Raw genomic sequence first — 20,617 nt, forward strand, 5'->3', positions numbered from 1 at the left:
TAAGGTGAACTGCAGAAGCACGCTTGAGTCAATTGAAACTATGAAGTAGAATGTTGATTAAGATGGTTAAATGAATAAGGTATTGACACGCAAGTGGTTATGGTATGTAATTTGAAGTGTGATTTAAAGAAAGTGTTTTAAAGTGGTCTAGTAATGTGGTATTATGTAGAGAAACAGGATAATGAAAGATATAGGTCAGCGGTAAAAAAGACAGTTGTAGGACGATAAGACGTTGAACGGATACGGCATTTGTGTTAATGGTAAAGCGCAACAGATTTGAGTGACAAGATTGATTTATTGAGACAGGAGAGAACAGATGAGACGTGGATTTAAATGACCTTGATGAGACGCAATGCAACAGACTGAATTAAAGTATATGACACGAATGGTGTAACTATAAAGCTCTAACGAGACAATTTAGATAAAAGAATTCCTTTTTACTAACATTGTGTGCAGTGTAATTAATCAAACATGGGGAATCGAATGTCTAGGACGGCAAATTGTGAGAAACGGATTATTAAGTACAAGTCGGTTAGGGACTTGCCACGAGGGGAAAAGAAAGCTATTAATAAACTATTGGAAATTGATCCACACATAATTGATATTCCGATAAAATACACTGATACAGTGACACCAAAAGGATGGATTTTACTTAAATTAGGACCATTCTATGCAGAACCGTTTCTAACAAAGATTGCGGAATGGAGTGACGATAATTTCCCAAGTATCGGGAGTTTTGAAAAGAATAAACTAAAGATTATTGATGAATATTTGATATCAAACAAAAGCATTTGCGACCCATTATGGGATATTGATTACATGAAAGAAGTCTATCAAGCATGGGTAATAATGTCTAATCAATGGCCTGGTAATATTGTCAGAAAGAAGGAACACAATAGGTTTAACCCTATACCCAAGGTAAAGGAGATACAGAGCGTGTCTCCTCCTGTACAGCCGGAACAGGCGGAGCAGGATGTGATACGCAGCGTGGTCCGGGTGCAGGCACCATTGTTAAATATAGAGGAGAAAGTACTGTATAAACCATTAACCCTGACTGACGTATCTGCAATCATAGTCGACGCACCCAGACCCTTGATTAACCCAAAAGGATTCATAAATTGGTATGAAACAATGTTGCTACATGGTAATTTGAATGGCACGGATTTAAGATACATTCTGATCACGTTAATGCCAGATGTTGAAATTGATACTTTGATAAATGCTTGTGAAACTTTGAATGAAGATAATGATGGGCCATGTAGAGGTAATACAATTAATGAACGATTCCCATGGTTTAATAAACAACACAAAGTGACTCACATTGAACAATTAACCAAATTTCTAAACGAACATGCCAGCCAAAACCGTGATATCTCACAAATTCTGAACTGTAAACGTAAGCCTAATGAAACAATGTCTGACTTTGTAATCAGATTCCAAAATACCTGGAGAGAAAAGGCGAATTTGGAATTAGATGACAAACCTAACGCATTCTTTACAAATATGATTCTAGATGGTATTGGAGACGATGCAAAGAACTTTAAATTATCAACACCAGACATTTTCTCAATGACACCAGCATTGATTGAAAAACGAATAAGGGAATTAGAAGCTTTGGGATTGTTTAAAAAGCAACACCAACCACAAGTCTTGGAGCTTGCGCAATACGCAGACCTAGAGGGATGGAATGAATACTAAGCATTATGGGTAATGAAGTCTTACGTGAAGCATGTCGAGTGATAGAGTTATAGGGAAATCATTGAGTTAAGTAATAATAATCCTTGTATTGATTAACATATTGTAAACAAATGATAAAGAGTGAAATGAATAACTATTGTATTTTCAGGACAAGCTAAATAGCTTAGCACCAACAGCAGAAAAGTGGTAAAGAGACGAGGGGAAAACACTGCTCCACAACGCTGCACCAGGGACGACGCTCTGAACCAACACTATTAATAGAACTGCCCTTGCAAACAAGACGCAGCTCGGTGACACAGACACGCAGAGAACACATAGAAGTGTTAGACATGAAAATGTAGTTGTCTCTTATTGTAATTATCATACAATTCTGCATTGACTCAGTAAACGTAACATTTGAATTTACTTAGTAAACAGAGACATGCATTGATGACTGTTGATGTTCACACAAGCAAAGAGGAATATGTGACATTTTGATTGATGAATAATCCCGAACGGACAACACAACTCTTGCCAATTCTATCTCCTGACAGACCCAAGAAAATGCAGAAAAACTGAGCGACGGACTAAAAACGGGGGCGTTGCTGAGGGCCAATCTAACAGAAGTGGGGGCTGAAATGACAGTGAACGATTGACGGATGAGAGAAAGGGGAAACCACAAATAATAATTCTCTGTGTAACTGTAAATAAAAATGTTGTTTTTCTGTTTGGAAGCAGAAACATGATAATGACAGGACAGACTACAGACGTTGATAAAGCAATTACACATACGAATATGACAGTACTTCACAATCAACAGTGTTAATCGGCCAACAGCTGAATGCACGAGCATTACACATTGATGCAACATTTATGATAAAGAACCATTCACACTGACTCAAGAGTGTCTCTGATAAATCTACTAAAACCAACGGGTGATTGACTGAGAAATATTTGACTATAAGAGAGGGATAGAACATTTAAATGTTCACAGCAAATTTAAACCTTAATGCAAAATAAGCTTATAGTGTACATAGACCAACGGGGAAGTATTCAAGCCATCAGTTATGATTGTGATCAGAATTTTTAACATACGGGTAGAATAGAACCTATCTACCTCATTAAAAGTATGCTTATGGGAATTGACTCAGATTGCACATTAACAGTAAATAAACTAAGTATTGAAGAACTGATTTGGATATTAAAGGGACGGTTCACGGTTTTTCACAACACACGTCCTAGTTTGAATACCCATGACATGAACGTCAAATGACAAATCCTTTTGTTTCCTCTAGGAGCATTGATGAAGGACGAGTTAACCATTTTGAGAGAAACTCAATGTCTGTCTACCTGTACTTAACGATTGTGCAATCCCTGTATCTAAAAATGTCTCAGCAGGCAAGTGCATAACTCACTAGATGGGGGGGACCACAGGGGGCCCAACCCACTCTCAACTCTGACGATGAGACCCAAGCAAAGGGGAAAACACGTATTATAACAAACGATTACTGATTTCAGTACCATAATGATGACTATCTCTGCTATTAACAATTATTCTTGATGTTGTTGTGAATTAAGATTGAAACTAGGACAAGAGATACCGGACAGACGATGCGTGCCGAGAGTAACCGTGTGATCCTGGCCTCGCTGTGCATAAGATGGATGGCCACAATTTTATCGGTTCTGTATACGATCTGGGTGTTAACTAACGAAACAGACTTTACTTTAACTGAAGACTCTGACACTAATCTTGTTCGCATGCGTCGTGACATCCAGGGAGTTAAACCGAATAGCGCACTAGACTCAGTTGCAGGAGTTTGCCAGTTTGTTGACAATTGTTGTACGTATTCACCACAACAGGAGTAAACCTTTAAGATCAGACAATGGGGACATAGAACAATAGGGGAGAGAAAAGTAGGGGGTAAGGATTTAGAGTTTCAATAACACTGTTAAAACATTTGAGCAAGCATCATGATGGTGAATGAAATAATTTCTACTGTGAGTCTCTCAATAACACAGCAACAAGACAAGAGGACACAAGGCGAAAGACAACAATGTTCCAGCGTCTCAGATAGTGCCTCATTGCGACCGGAAAAGCATGATGGTCCCTCTGTTGAAGATCGACCTAGGATATCGAAGAACCAAGAAAAGGATTGACGATATCCCTATTTGTTAAAAATGTATAATTATGTAACAAACTATGGAAAAACATGTGATTTGACTTAATGATGGAAATGATATCTACTTCATTTGTAATAAGTAGTTAGACATAGCAATGAGAAACCTATTTGGATATTTTCTCCTTTAAACAACAAAGGTTTTTATCCAAAGAAGGTAATTATTCATCAGAGTAGTTTTAACCACAAAGTGACCTTTTACTCACGCCAAGTCAATTGTGGAGTGAGATGTTTGTTCACTTTGTCAGGCCACATGACTGGGGACTTGCATTGGTCCATGGGAAAAGTCATTTAAAGGCAGTTCCGGGGGGGGAATGCAAGATCTCAACCATGGGGAAGGAAAGAGAAATAATTAAAGTTACTGTCCATTAGAGAAGAAAAAAAAGAGTGGGCTGATATGATGTGTTTTTGACATTGTGCTTAGGTAAACCCTGAATACTTTAATCATTGGTGATTATCAGCAAGTTGCAATATCTAAAGGGCTGACACAGGCTGCAGACTCTCTGTCTGTAACTGGACCTGAGCCAAATATAGAGACCACAGCTAGTGGGGACCAGCATAGAACCTGGGTCAATAGGTCAGTATATTTAGGACCAGCCAGGCAGCTGACCAGGGTCAGGTAGCTGGGTTGTCAGGACAATCAGCCACTTTTGGGAGATGGGGACTTCTCGTCAACAACCCTACCTAGACTCAACGGAGCCCTGTCTTTGGGAATGATTTGCATGACAAACAGCTGGCTGCTTGATCAGCAACTTTTGCCTATATCAAGCCGCTGCAAAGTGTCATTAGGTGTGTGCCTCTCACCGTTGCTTGCCGTGTGTTGAGGGGTTGACCCAGCGCTGTGGAATAAACTTTATCTTAATTGTCTACCTCGAGCATTAATTAATTATCATAAGGAAGCAACACATCTCGGCCTGCCGCCCTTCATCTGACATTCATCTTATCAGAGAGAGAGCGATGGATAGCTAGAAAGGTGGAGAGAAAGAGGTGGAGAGGTGAAGGGGTAGAGCATTAGAGGTGGAGGGAGAGAGAAAGAGGTAGATGAATAGAGAGATAGAGGAGGAGGGAGGGAGAGAGAGGTAGATGAATAGAGAGATAGAGGAGGAGGGAGGGAGAGAGAGGTAGATGAATAGAGAGATAGAGGAGGAGGGAGGGAGAGAGAGGTAGATGAATAGAGAGGTAGAGGTGGAGGGAGGGAGAGAGAGGTAGATGAATAGAGAGGGAGAGGGAGAAAGAGATTGTGAAGAGAGACACTTCACACTGCAGCACAAGGACTCATACATACATACTCATATAAGTCTCTGTTGTTACACAATATGTCCTTTTAAAGGCGCAATCTGGGATTAATACATCAATTTTGGGTAATGATATAGACAACAAGCAGCATCTGCTCTCAGGCATGGAGACATCGTAGGTCAGGTACAGAGTACCTAGGTAGAGAGGGAGAGTTTGAGAAGTAGAGAGAGAGAGAGGTATAGAGGTAAAGAGGGAGAGAGGGAGAGGGGGAGGAAGGAGGAGAGGACGATTTGGACATATGGAGAGAGAAACAGGGAAAGAGAGAAAGAGAGGGAGAGAGAGATTCTGAAGCGACACGTCACACTGCAGCACAAGGACTCTGCCAACCTGACTCATAGTCTCTGTTGTTGTTGCACAATAGGACTTTGTTCAATGTCCTTTTAAAGGGGCAATCTGGGATTGGTACATACATTTTGGACCTTTAAATCAATGCTATAGACAGCAAGCAACATCTGCTCTCAGGCATGCAGACATCGTCAGGTACAGAGTACCTAGGTAATCTGTAGGTAGAGATATAGAGAGGGAGAGTTTGAGAAGTAGAGAAAGAGAGGTATAGAGGTAAAGAGGGAGGGAGGGAGAGAGAGGGAGGGGGGAGGAAGGAAGGAGGAGAGGACGATTCGGACATGTGGAGAGAGAAACAGGGAGAGAGTTGGAGAGAAAGAGAGGTAGAGAGGGAGAGTTGGTAAGGCAGAGAGAGAGAGAGAGAGAGCGATGCATAGCTAGAGAGGTTGAGAGACAGAGATGGAGAGGTGAAGAGGTAGAGTTAGAGAGGTAGATGAATAGAGAGGTAGAGGTGGAGGGAGGGAGAGATTCTGAAGCGACACACTTCATGCAGCACAAGGACTCTGCCAACCTGACTCATACATGTCTCTGTTGTTGTTGCACAATAGGACTTACTCTCTGCGATTGGTACATACATTTTTGGACCTTTAAATGAATGCTATAGACAGCAAGCAACATCTGTTCTCAGGCATGCAGACATCGTAGGTCAGGTACATGATGGGAGAGGTGACAGCTCGTCCTACATGGAACAAAGCAACATCCGCCCAGAGGAGAAAGCTGGTGGTGGCCGAGGTCTGGTGGCAAGAGGAGGCAGAGCGATGCGAGAAGGCGGAGTCACAGGCCAAGCAGGAGGCGGAGTCACAGGCCAAGCAGGAGGCGGAGTCACAGGCCAAGCAGGAGGCGGAGTCACAGGCCAAGCTGGAGGCGGAGTCACAGGCCAAGCAGGAGGCGGAGTCACAGGCCAAGCAGGAGGCGGAGTCACAGGCCAAGCAGGAGGCGGAGTCACAGGCCAAGCAGGAGGCGGAGTCACAGGCCAAGCAGGAGGCGGAGTCGCAGGCCAAGCAGGAGGCGGAGTCACAGGCCAAGCAGGAGGCGGAGTCACAGGCCAAGCAGGAGGCGGAGTCACAGGCCAAGCAGGAGGCGGAGTCACAGGCCAAGCAGGAGGCGGAGTCGCAGGCCAAGCAGGAGGCGGAGTCACAGGCCAAGCAGGAGGCGGAGTCACAGGCCAAGCAGGAGGCGGAGTCACAGGCCAAGCAGGAGGCGGAGTCGCAGGCCAAGCAGGAGGCGGAGTCACAGGCCAAGCAGGAGGCGGAGTCACAGGCCAAGCAGGAGGCGGAGTCACAGGCCAAGCAGGAGGCGGAGTCACAGGCCAAGCAGGAGGCGGAGTCGCAGGCCAAGCAGGAGGTGGAATCACAGGCCAAGCAGGGCCAGGGGACAAGATGGGAAAACCTTGAGCATCCAGAACTCACCTGGAGGGATGTTTGGGATATGGAAGGAGACTTAGAGACTCAGATTTATCAGAGCCACCTATGACGTACTTCCTACTCCCAAGATCCTAAACCAGTGGTCTGGAGATGATCCATCATGTCCTCTCTGCCAAACTCCAGTGACCCTAAGGCACATCCTCGCTGGCTGCACAACAGGTCTGTCCCAAGGCCGCTCTACCTGGAGGCACAACCAGGTCTGTCCCAAGGCCGCTCTACCTGGAGGCACAACCAGGTCCTCTGACAACTGGCGATCATCCCAGAAGGAAGGAGAACCACCAGCGCCGTCCCCCCACCAACACCCGGCTGGTCAAACACCATCGCCTTTGTACCAGCAGGACACTTCCCAAAGAATCCATCTGAAGATAAAAGGGAATCAGATCTTCTGGACAAAAACCCGGGACTGGAAAATGTGAGTTGACCTAGACCAGAAGCTCTGCTGTCCACGTGAGATCATCCCAACCAATCTCAGACCAGACCTGATTGTGTGGTCGACCTCACAGACGCACCTGTCTATCGTGGAGCTTCTTCTTTCGTGTAACGTCAGACTGGGTCCAACTCGGTGTCGTGTAGCCATGCCCGCATCTCTGGTTCTAAGTCGAGGAGGCTGGCTTCCGAGGGTGGTCTATATAAGGGGCAGGTGGTGATTATATGGTCGGCGGTCTGCTCAGGGTCGCCGCACTCACATGCCGCACTGTCCGCCTGGCCCCACGCCTTCATTGATGTTTTAAAGCGACCGACACCAGTTCGTAGTCGGTTCAGTGGAGCTGACTGTGCCATGGGAGGCTGCAGTGGATGAAGCTTTGGAAGGTGAAAAAGCTGAGGTACTCATATATACTCTGAAGGACATAGCAGCTGAGGTACTCATATATACTCTGAAAGACAGAGCAGCTGTACTCATATACACTCTGAAGGACAGAGCAGCTGTACTCATATATACTCTGAAGGACAGAGCAGCTGTACTCATATATACTCTGAAGGACAGAGCAGCTGTACTCATATACACTCTGAAGGACAGAGCAGCTGTACTCATATATACTCTGAAGGACAGAGCAGCTGTACTCATATATACTCTGAAGGACAGAGCAGCTGTACTCATATATACTCTGAAGGACAGAGCAGCTGTACTCATATATACTCTGAAGGACAGAGCAGCTGTACTCATATATACTCTGAAGGACAGAGCAGCTGTACTCATATATACTCTGAAGGACAGAGCAGCTGTACTCATATACACTCTGAAGGACAGAGCAGCTGTACTCATATACACTCTGAAGGACAGAGCAGCTGTACTCATATATACTCTAAAGGACAGAGCAGCTGTACTCATATATACTCTGAAGGACAGAGCAGCGGATGTACTCATATATACTCTGAAGGACAGAGCAGCTGTACTCATATATACTCTGAAGGACAGAGCAGCTGTACTCATATATACTCTGAAGGACAGAGCAGCTGTACTCATATATACTCTGAAGGACAGAGCAGCTGTACTCATATATACTCTGAAGGACAGAGCAGCTGTACTCATATACACTCTGAAGGACAGAGCAGCTGTACTCATATACACACTGAAGGACAGAGCAGCGGATGTACTCATATATACTCTGAAGGACGTAGCAGCTGAGGTACTCATATATACTCTGAAGGACAGAGCAGCTGTACTCATATATACTCTAAAGGACAGAGCAGCTGTACTCATATATACTCTGAAGGACAGAGCAGCTGTACTCATATACACTCTGAAGGACAGAGCAGCTGTACTCATATATACTCTGAAGGACAGAGCAGCTGTACTCATATATACTCTGAAGGACAGAGCAGCTGTACTCATATATACTCTGAAGGACAGAGCAGCTGAGGCAGCACAACGGGGATGGAGGACACAGGTGCTCCCAGTGGAGGTCGGATGCAGAGGCTTCGTAGAATTAGAATTTGCCATTTAGCAGGTGCTTTTAATCCTTTAAGAGGTACTTTTAATCCAAAGTGATTTACAATTACGAATCACAGGGACATCTCAGTGAATTGCCGTTTATCATAAGGGATTGTAAAATCAAGTCCTATGAGCTCAATTGAACAGTGTAGTAGTTGGCTCTAGGAGAATATAACATAGCGGAAATGCCTCATGACTTAAGTTCGACTGTCTAACCCCTTTTAGAACTCAACATACAGTATGAGCTTGTTTTCTGACCTCCCTCAGCTGTTCACCCTAAAGAGTGTCAGGGACACAGCTTTGTTGTTGCTTCAATCCCAGATTGCCCCTTTAAACTGCCACCTGATGTCCAGCTCTCAGATCTCAGATCAGTTCGTAATTTGCAAATCGGCATGTGGCCCACCATCTTGTTACCACGGTTACAGGGGGTCGAGGGTCAAGTGAAGTGTCTATTCCCTCAGAAGAGAAAAGGCTCATTATTTTTAATTTTTTGTGGATTCGTGACTTGAATTTCCAGAACCTCCTCACAGCGAGTACGTGAACAGTTGGATGCCCCCTGACCCTGCGTTCTACAGCCCTCTGTTTGATCTCAGTCGGTTAGAATCAAACCACAGAAATGGAGTAGAGAGGGGAGTCACAGAGGTCATCGCCGAGGTCGTAGCCATGGAGACAACAAGTTCAGCTGAGTCTCTGGCATACTGTGTGTGAGTGTGAGTGTGAGTGTGTCTGCGTGGGTGTGTGTCTGCGTGGGTGTATGTGTGTGTGTGTGTGTGTGTCTGTGTCTACGCGGAGGCTTGTTATAGCAAACTCTCTTAAACAGACGCTCTGTTCTCCAACTCATCACTGTCACATCTTCCCCCCCGACTCCTCTGGGATCTACAGTGATGTCTGGCAGCTCATCTCCTGCTACTCCTCTGGGATCTACAGCGATGTCTGCTAGCTGTCCCTCTGGGATCTACAGCGATGTCTGGCAGCTCATCTCCTGCTGTTCCTCTGGGATCCCCAGTGATGTCTGCTAGCTAGCGTTCTGCTCCTCTGGGAGCCAGACTATTACTGCTAGCGCTGCGCTACGCTAGCTCCATAGAGACTGACAGGCAGTCAACAGGCTTCAGAGCGGGAAAACGGTTTCCTTCATAGCAGAGACAAGCCATTATAAAGCTGGAAATACACTGTGTATGGGTGGGTGGGAGGTTGTGTGTGTGTGTGTGTGAGTGTGTGTGAGTGTGTGTGAGTGTGTGTGAGTGTGTGTGTGTGTGTGTGTGTGCGTGTGTGTGTTTGAGTGTGTGTGTGTGTGTGTGTGTTTGAGTGTGTGAGTGTGTGAGTGTGTGTGTGTGTGTGTGTGAGTGTGTGAGTGTGTGAGTGTGAGTGTGAGTGGGTGTGTGGGTATGTGGGTGTGTAGGTGGGCGGGCGTGTCATTAACATGTCACCAGCCTCTGTAGGGACACGTGTGTACTGACATGAAGCCACGGCTTCGCATTTCTGTCACAACTAAAAGGTCAAAGTTCAAAAGTGTCTAGAAGAATCTTAATATGGAACAAAATAAACCAGACTTCTGAAGTTGCTCCATGCAGAGAGAGAGAGAAAGACACAAAGAGCTTTTCCCGACAGACAAATACATATTTGATGGACTCTGTATCACAAAATGACAATTCCTTCCTTAACCTTTTTTCTCGTTCAATCTTTTTCTGTGTTATTGGATCTGATTGGCTGAGCCACTGAGGCATTAAGCCATCTGATTGGCTGAGCCAGTGAGGCATCAAGCCATCTGATTGGCTGAGCCACTGAGGCATTAAGCCATCTGATTGGCTGAGCCAGTGAGGCATCAAGCCATCTGATTGGCTGAGCCACTGAGGCATTAAGCCATCTGATTGGCTGAGCCACTGAGGCATCAAGCCATCTGATTGGCTGAGCCACTGAGGCATCAAGCCATCTGATTGGCTGAGCCACTGAGGCATTAAGCCATCTGGTGAAGCAGCGATGCAGAAGCCTAGTTCTGCTTTACTGGCTCTCTGTGGACACACACACACACACACACACACACACACACACACACACACATACACACACACACACACTTAGGCTTCTGTCGCTGACATTGCAGCATAAGACATTAATAATTAAAGATAAAAAGAGTGACAGTAGTACATCACCATAAGTCACAAATATGACAGGATACAATTAGCAGGATCCAGACAATTTGCAGACAACAACACATTGACATAATTGAAGATAGAAAAGTGACAATAGTACAGGACATAAGTGACAAATATGACAGGATACAATTAGCAGTACAACCTGTAATAAAATAAAGTAGTAATTCAGTAGTAAATTGGCTGTGAGCTGAGGTTAAGGTAGTCCGTATGCTTGGGGTGTGCCTGGGGATGATAGTCAGTTGTCTACAGTAGGCTTGTTCATGAGCCTGATCGCCTGGGGGAAGTAGCTGTTGGTTATTCTCTGAGTTTTGGCCTTGAGGCTCCGGAAGAGGCTTCATCTTTTGGATGGCATCAGTTCAAACAGACTGTGGTTGGGGTGGCTGGGGTCTAACAGGCTGTGGTTGGGGTGGCTGGGGTCTAACAGGCTGTGGTTGGGGGGGCTGGGGTCTAACAGGCTGTGGTTGGGGGGGCTGGGGTCTAACAGGCTGTGGTTGGGGTGGCTGGGGTCTAACAGACTGTGGTTGGGGTGGCTGGGGTCTAACAGGCTGTGGTTGGGGTGGCTGGGTTCTAACAGACTGTGGTTGGGGGGGCTGGGGTCTAACAGGCTGTGGTTGGGGGGGCTGGGGTCTAACAGACTGTGGTTGGGGTGGCTGGGTTCTAACAGGCTGTGGTTGGGGTGGCTGGGTTCTAACAGACTGTGGTTGGGGGGGCTGGGGTCTAACAGGCTGTGGTTGGGGGGGCTGGGGTCTAACAGGCTGTGGTTGGGGTGGCTGGGGTCTAACAGACTGTGGTTGGGGTGGCTGGGGTCTAACAGACTGTGGTTGGGGTGGCTGGGGTCTAACAGACTGTGGTTGGGGTGGCTGGGGTCTAACAGACTGTGGTTGGGGTGGCTGGGATCTAACAGGCTGTGGTTGGGGTGGCTGGGGTCTAACAGGCTGTGGTTGGGGTGGCTGGGGTCTAACAGGCTGTGGTTGGGGTGGCTGGGGTCTAACAGACTGTGGTTGGGGTGGCTGGGGTCTAACAGACTGTGGTTTGGGGGGGCTGGGGTCTAACAGGCTGTGGTTGGGGTGGCTGGGGTCTAACAGACTGTGGTTGGGGTGGCTGGGGTCTAACAGACTGTGGTTGGGGGGGCTGGGGTCTAACAGACTGTGGTTGGGGGGGCTGGGGTCTAACAGACTGTGGTTGAGGTGGCTGGGGTCTAACAGGCTGTGGTTGAGGTGGCTGGGGTCTAACAGACTGTGGTTGGGGTGGCTGGGGTCTAACAGGCTGTGGTTGAGGTGGCTGGGGTCTAACAGACTGTGGTTGAGGTGGCTGGGATCTAACAGACTGTGGTTGGGGTGGCTGGGGTCTAACAGACTGTGGTTGGGGTGGCTGGGGTCTAACAGGCTGTGGTTGGGGTGGCTGGGGTCTAACAGACTGTGGTTGGGGTGGCTGGGGTCTAACAGACTGTGGTTGGGGGGTCGCTGGGATCTTTGATGATCCTCCAGGCTTTGCTGACACCCCATTGGTTGTATATATCCTGCATTGGAAGACAGACATGCGTTACCATGGTTATGGTGCACCTAGCTGCTGGAACAACCAACAGAAACAACAACGTCCGTTGGATGTTCTGGTGCCGCTCAGGAAATCCAGGGTGTTAATCGAGGACCTCCTTGGTGAAGGATGAGATTGTTTCTCCTAATATAGTGTCGGTTTTTATGATTTATTGATTTCTGTATTGAACTGTGTTGTATTTTCTTTTTATGTGTGATGTTGTTATTGTGTAAATATTGTGGACAGAATTCTCCTGGGAAGAGGACTTAGTCTCTGTGTGTTTCACCTGTAGAAATAAAGGTTGAATGAAATTAAATGAATACAAATAAATACAACATTCTCTTCCACCGTGGCTGGACATGGAGGAAACCCACACCGGTCCTTGAAATATAAATTAAACATTCTGAGAGAGCCAAGCCATTATCTCACCAGTACGTGAGGTTGTAGTCCTCTGAGCCAGGGGAGGCTGGCGGAGGGAGACATGAGGCCCGGCTCATTGTAGGACTCCCCTGCCTCCCCTTATGTTAGCACAGCAGAATCACAACCACAATTGATTTTATTACGTCTAATGTTTAGGTACACACAAGACACAGGTACACACAAGACACAGATACACACAGGTACACACAAGACACAGATATACACAGATACACACAGGTACACACAAAACACAGATACACACAGGTACACACAAGACACAGATACACACAGGTACACACAAGACACAGGTACACACAGGTACACACAAGACACAGATACACACAGGTATACACAAGACACAGGTACACACAAGACACAGGTACACACAGGTACACACAAGTACAATGTATAGGTTCTTATGAGAGGTTACAGGATATCAGTTAGCTATGCTGCGAGGCTGTCTGTGAGGCTCTGTGAGGCTGTCTGTGTGAGGCTCTGTGAGGCTGTCTGTGTGAGGCTGTCTGTGAGGCTCTGTGAGGCTGTCTGTGTGAGGCTGTCTGTGTGAGGCTGTCTGTGAGGCTCTGTGAGGCTGTCTGTGTGATGAATGAATGAATGAATGAATGAATGATGAATGAATGGTCTTTATTGTCATTGATATAGTACAGGTCCCAAACAACGACATTTGGGAGGGGGGGGGGCTCCCCTGGTGCTAGGAAAGAAAAAGAAAAAAAGAAGGGAAAGGAGCTGGTTTACATAAATAAAGGCTATGTACACTATCCACTATACTATACTGTGCTGTACTCTATGCTATGCTATACCTATTCTAACTATTCTAACATTTCCTATTCTCTGCAACCTTATGTACCCTAGGGTTGTCATATTGCACATAGTGTTATTGCACATTCATTTAAAGTGTCGCAGTTTGCAGGCTTGAAATGTACACATTTGTGCCTCAGCACTACACCTGATTTTCAATCCAGCAGCTGCCATCAATCCGTCCAGACCAGTGGAGGCTGGTGACTTCCAGAATTGAGGAGACCAATTTTTTTTCCGCTTGCTCGATTCACTCGCGATGGAATGTTCCCTGTTCTTCTTATCTGTCTTTGTTAAAAATTATTAATTTGTGTTTGGCGATACTGAAGGGATTGGGACACTCTCAGGATGGTGGATGAAGCAGCTTTTATTGCCTGCACAATGGGTCATCAAATAAACAAAACAATTGGCATGAATCTCTGGTCCGCCTGCAGCAGCTATTGTCCCTTCTGCTCAGGCTCACAACATTCACCACAACATACTACATACAATCAATGACATGTCAAAAGCACTCAAACACTATGTCAATCAGACACACAACATACAATTCAGAACAATACTTAATCCATTTCTAATATTTATCCTGCAGAACAGCACTCATACGCGTGTGGCGGAAAAAGGTACTACACGGAGGCCAGGCCTCCTGTGCCCACCCATTTTCAGTGATTTGGCCAATCACATATTGCCATGAAAAAAATTGCATTACATTGACTTCTATGAGAAACCACTTTCCGACAGGAGGCCTGGCCTCCGTGTAGTACCTTTTTCCACCACACGCGTGTATGAGTGCTGTTCTGCAGGATAAATATTAGAAATGGATGAAGTATTGTTCTGAATTGTATGTTGTGTGTCTGATAAAAAATATAATTATTGCTTTTTTAAATCTCTCTCTCTTCTCTCAAATTATTGGGGAGGCCAGGCCTCCTCCACCTCTATGGAGGAGCCTCCACTGGTCCAGACTGTCCAGGGCCCAGAACCTAGGTCTTTGCTGTGTTCAGGGCCTGGATGGCCCTGGGGTAGAAGCTGAGCTTCAGTCTGTTTGTCCTTGCGAGCATGGTCCTGTACCGCCTGTTCGAGGGCAGCCGAGCAAAGTGTTCGTACCCAGGGTGGGATGGGTCTCTGGAGATCTTGGAGGCCTTCCTGAGGCAGCGTGTGTTGTACAGCTCTTCCAGAGAGGGGAGGGGGGCGCCGGTGATCTTCTGGGCCGTTCTCACGACTCTCTGTAGCGCACTGAAGGCCACCAGCGTGAGGCTGTCTGTGTGAGGCTGTCTGTGTGAGGCTGTCTGTGTGAGGCTCTGTGAGGCTGTCTGTGTGAGGCTTCTGTGAGGCTCTGTGAGGCTGTCTGTGTGAGGCTGTGTGTGGCTGTCTGCTCCAGTTAGACGTAGTCAGAGTTCTGTGGCAGAAACCTCCATAACTGGCTTAGCACAAAGTGCTACATGAGGTGAATATGTTCAAGGCATAGTTAACCTCCCAGCATGCTCTGCTTCATCAGCAAGGAACGACGACTCATACATGAAGAATAATTCAGTTTTGAAATGGAAAAAGATAATAGGATAGAAACAGATAATAGGATTGAAACAGGGCATAATGGAATGTAGTGGAGAGGAGAGAGAGAAAGAGAGAAGGAGAGAGGGAGAGGGAGAGAGGGGGAGAGGGAGAGGGAGAGAGGTCGTCTCAGTAGAGCAGTAAGGGCTGATATGAATTCCTCTTCTGTTCTGTTTTGCTAATGAATAAAATAAGACCGGAGCTGAATTTATGAAACTGCCCAATGAAATTGATCCTGTAATCTCACAGAGCACAGTGGTTCTAACTCACCCACCGCCTCACTGTCAGCCCCCCCCTCCCCCTTCCTCCCTTCCTCCCTCCTCCCTCCCTCCATCCCTCCCTCCCTCCTCCCTCCCTCCCTCCCCCCTCGCTGAGATGAAATGTAGCCCGCACCAAAACACCCTGCATGCCAATACCCAGGCTTCCACTGCCAGAGGAGGAATTAGCATATAAGGTCCACACACTCTGTGACGCCCACACACACACACACACACACACACACACACACACACACACACACACACACACACACAGAGACACAAACACATTGTGGGGCAGCAGGTAGCGTAGAGGTTAGAGAGACCGGCCAACAGTCGATGTGTCTCAGGTCTGATCCCCCTGATCCCCCCTCAGGAGGGAGCCGGGTGTGAGCTGGTGACTGCAGGGCTGCTGGCATCATATCTAAGCTGCCTGCCAGTGCCGTTGTGCCCTTGAGCAAGGCACTTAACCCCCAACTCCTGTGTCAACTTTAGTTGATTCTCTGTTCTCATTTTCTGTTGAAACAAAATGACGTAATCGTGACGAGGTTTTCTCAGAGTTCACCATCAAGCTCTTCTGTCAGCTATGAGCATGAACTCCTCTCTAGGCGATTTATCTCAACGTGAGGGCATTTGACCTTTATTTAACCAGATAAAATCAGTTGAGAACAAATTCTAATTTTCAATGATGATCTGGCCTAGAGCCAAAAAACATATGAACAGAAATACTCAGAGTCAACAATGCATACAATACATGAGAACAGCAAAGACAGTGAAGATAAATGAATAAAAACAAAGTGAACTAACCTGGCATGGTGAAAATGGTGTGAAGCATTCTGGGTATTCTTAATCTAGGATCCGATACGATGGATTGTCACACAGGGATGAGCAAAGCATTGTCAATCATTATTAATCATGAAATGTCTTTTGGAGTCAGATATCACGCTGTGTGAGTTGGTCAAGTGACCACTCATATGAGTTTGATCGATCATGTCCATGACTGTTAGAAATAATCATTGTGAATAAATGTTTGTCTTACGTTTGACCCGTCATCTATTCTCAGTGTTTTATGTTCTTGTTCTGTCGCGTGTTCGACCATCAGATGTTGGTTGTGTGTTGAGGTTTGGACAGTGCAGGATACAGCAGTCTAGTTGTGTTGGTTTGTGGGTAACGTGTTTCTCACTGCAGACGAGTCGCTCCGTGTCTCTAGACAGACTCGCTCTGGTTGGTTTCCTCCAGAACAGAGTGTTGCTGTGTTCACGCCCAAACAAACCTCTCCCAGGCTGACTCCATCATGGCCAGTTTAAAGAGTTTAAAGTGATGTAGTTTAAAGAGTTTAAAGTGATGTAGTTTAAAGAGTTTAAAGTGATGTAGTTTAGAGTGTTTAAAGTGATGTAGTTTAAAGAGTTTAAAGTGATGTAGTTTAAAGAGTTTAAAGTGATGTAGTTTAAAGTGTTTAAAGGGTTGTAGTTTAAAGAGTATTAAGTGATGTAGTTTAAATAGTATTAAGTGATGTAGTTTAAAGTGATGTAGTTTAAAGAGTATAAAGTGATGTAGTTTAAAGAGTATAAAGTGATGTAGTTTAAAGAGTATAAAGTGATGTAGTTTAAAGTGATGTAGTTTAAAGAGTTTAAAGTGATGTAGTTTAAAGAGTTTAAAGTGATGTAGTTTAAAGTGTTTAAAGTGATGTAGTTTAAAGTGTTTAAAGGGTTGTAGTTTGAAGAGTATTAAGTGATGTAGTTTAAAGAGTATAACGTGATGTAGTTTAAAGAGTTTAAAGTGATGTAGTTTAAAGAGTTTAAAGTGATGTAGTTTAGTGTTTGGTTGTGATCTGGCTGAGGTTGAGGTGATAAATGGAACAGGTCTCTCGTGTGTTTTATTGTTGCTTCTTAAGGCTTCTTAAGGCTTCTTAAAGCGGGGTACACACATAAGGATTTTCTGCGATTTCAGCGATTTTCGGATGTCTGAAAACAACAGAAAACGCCCGGTTATCAGATGGATCTTAACATTTTCCTATAACAAAATCCTGGGGTGTGAGGTGTGTTAAGAGTCACTTCTCTTCAATTGTGCAATCAACTCTCCTGGCAACCTGCTCGGAAAATGGGCGTGGCCGGCAATCGTAAATGTGAAATGCGTTCAATACTTCCGACCAGAAATCAGAGGGTTGCCAGATTGTTTGGTGGAATTAGCGGTTTTAGACTGTGGTTAGGGTGGAAAATGTCATTCCCATCTGGCAACCCTGCTCGCCAATCAAGAAGCGAGCTGACTTCTTCTTTTCGTTTTTCTGCACTTTATTTGCCCTGTCGCACATGGTTGTCTCGTACAGGTCAGTCAGGGTACTACGTTAGATAATAATAACTTTATTTGTATAGCGCTTTTCCTGCAAACGTTGCGGCTCAAAGTGCTTTAAGCATTATATAATCTTAATTTAATTATTTTGTAATTTAAAGGCAATATTAAAAGGATGGGTTCACGCGAGATTTCTGGCTTGGGGAACGAGACTAGAGAGTCCGGAATCTGTCGTTCCCCACGCCCATTTTCCGAGCAGGTTGAGAGTTGAGAGTTGATTGCACAATTGAAGAGAATTGACTCTTAACACACCTCACACCACAGGATTTTGTTATAGGAAAATGTTAAGATCCATCTGACAATCGGGCGTTTTCTCTCGTTTTCTGTCGTTTTCAGACATCCAAAAATCGTGCCAAAACCGGCCAAAAACTCCTTATGTGTGTACCCCGCATAAGGCTTCTAAAGCGGGGTACACACATAAGGAATTTCTAAATCTTAACAGAAATCTTATCTGAGACAGACCCCACACATGAAGAAACAAAATCTTGGATTTGAACAGCCTTGATTGTGTTGTGTGTGGTGTGCGCCAATTTCCCCATTTCAGCACCCCACAGACATAAAGATGTTCGTTACGACAGACTCCAAACTCTCTAGTCTCGTTCCCCACGCTTCTTGATTGGCGAGCAGGGTTCCATCACTGTGAATATGGTGCTCCTTAAAATTACTTTAAAAATGCTTTTATTGAAATAAAACCTATGCTGATTCTGTTCAATCCTTTACTCCCTTTAAAGATGAATTAATAACACTGAGTTTGCGGGATCCGTTTTAAGTAGAATACTAACACACAAAAAAGAAAAAAGGAAGAAGCGGGGGGAGGAGGGGTGGGGGCGCTCTCTGATTGGTGCATCTGGGTTGCCAGATGGGAATGACATTTTCCACCCTAACCACAGTCTAAAACCGCTAATTTCACCAAACAATCTGGCAACCCTATGGTTTCTGGTCGGAAGTATTGAACGCATTTCACATTTACGATTGCCGGCCACGCCCATTTTCCGAGCAGGTTGCCAGGAGAGTTGATTGCACAATTGAAGAGAAGTGACTCTTAACACACCTCACACCACAGGATTCTGTTATAGGAAAATGTTAAGATCCATCTGATAACCGGGCGTTTTCTGTTGTTTTCAGACATCCGAAAATCCTTATGTGTGTACCCCGCATTAAGGCTTCTCTGCATCGGGACGTCTCCTTTACATGATGAATGAGTCTGTCCTCCCTCCCTTCCCTGCTCAACACACACACGCGCGCACACACACGCACACACACAAATACACACACGGACGCACGCACGCACACACACACACACACACACACACACACACACACACAGACACAGACACAGACACACACACATACACACACACACACATAGACACGCACACACACACACACACCTTTCAAGACACATCCAGTTGTTCATTTGATAAGTGCACTGCAGCGTGAGACCTGTTGGCCTCAGCTAGATGCTCCATCATGGAGAATTAGAGAGGAGAGAGAGAGAGAGAGTGTGTGTGTGTGTGTGTGTGTAGACACTCTGACTGTCCTTGACTGGTAACACACAGCTCTACTGAGGTTCTACTGAGGTTCTACTGAGGTTCTACTGAGGTTCTACTGAGGTTCTACTGAGGTTCTACTGGGGTTCTACTGAGGTTCTACTGGGGTTCTACTGAGGTTCTACTGAGGTTCTACTGGGGTTCTACTGGGGTTCTACTGAGGTTCTACTGAGGTTCTACTGGTTCTACTGAGGTTCTACTGGGGTTCTACTGAGGTTCTACTGATGTTCTACTGAGGTTCTACTGAGGTTCTACTGGTTCTACTGGGGTTCTACTGAGGTTCTACTGAGGTTCTACTGAGGTTCTACTGAGGTTCTACTGGTTCTACTGGTTCTACTGAGGTTCTACTGGTTCTACTGGGGTTCTACTGAGGTTCTACTGAGGTTCTACTGAGGTTCTACTGGGGTTCTACTGGGGTTCTACTGAGGTTCTACTGGGGTTCTACTGAGGTTCTACTGAGGTTCTACTGAGGTTCTACTGGGGTTCTACTGGGGTTCTACTGAGGTTCTACTGGGGTTCTACTGGGGTTCTACTGGGGTTCTACTGGGGTTCTACTGAGGTTCTACTGAGGTTCTACTGGTTCTAGTGGTTCTACTGGAGTTCTACTGAGGTTCTACTGAGGTTCTACTGAGGTTCTACTGGGGTTCTACTGAGGTTCTACTGAGGTTCTACTGGGGTTCTACTGAGGTTCTACTGAGGTTCTACTGGAGTTCTACTGGGGTTCTACTGAGGTTCTACTGGGGTAACCATCTTTACTCTAAGCAGCTGTAGGGCTCCCATGCTAGTGTCTTACGTGGAATGGTGTTACATTAATCACCTTCCCCCTGTGGTGCGGTAGGAACCTCTGCTTCTGTCTCTGTCGTTCCAGTGTATTTATAATTAAATTAAGGCTTCTCTGAGAGAGAGAGAGAGTGTGTGTGTGTGTGTGTGTGTAGACACTCTGACTGACCTTGACTGGTAACACACAGCTCTACTGAGGTTCTACTGAGGTTCTACTGAGGTTCTACTGAGGTTCTACTGAGGTTCTACTGGGGTTCTACTGAGGTTCTACTGGGGTTCTACTGAGGTTCTACTGAGGTTCTACTGGGGTTCTACTGGGGTTCTACTGAGGTTCTACTGAGGTTCTACTGGTTCTACTGAGGTTCTAC

General features: G+C 45.7%; 1 protein-coding gene across 1 annotated transcript in view; it reads left to right on the forward strand.

Moving 5' to 3' along the window:
* Nucleotides 1-9,778: 9,778 nt before the first annotated feature.
* Nucleotides 9,779-20,617, forward strand: part of LOC308165065 (cadherin-13-like) — a gene marked incomplete at both ends in the record, with an annotated part of 194,442 nt that continues 183,603 nt past the window's right edge. The window contains one exon of the mRNA XM_080539165.1: nt 9,779-9,854. Within this exon, the coding sequence (XP_080395291.1) occupies nt 9,779-9,854 (76 nt within the window). The remainder of the gene's footprint in view (nt 9,855-20,617) is intronic.

The sequence above is a fragment of the Nansenia antarctica genome (genome assembly GCF_963989245.1).
Source record: "Nansenia antarctica genome assembly, chromosome: 9".
Classification (NCBI taxonomy): domain Eukaryota; kingdom Metazoa; phylum Chordata; class Actinopteri; order Argentiniformes; family Microstomatidae; genus Nansenia; species Nansenia antarctica.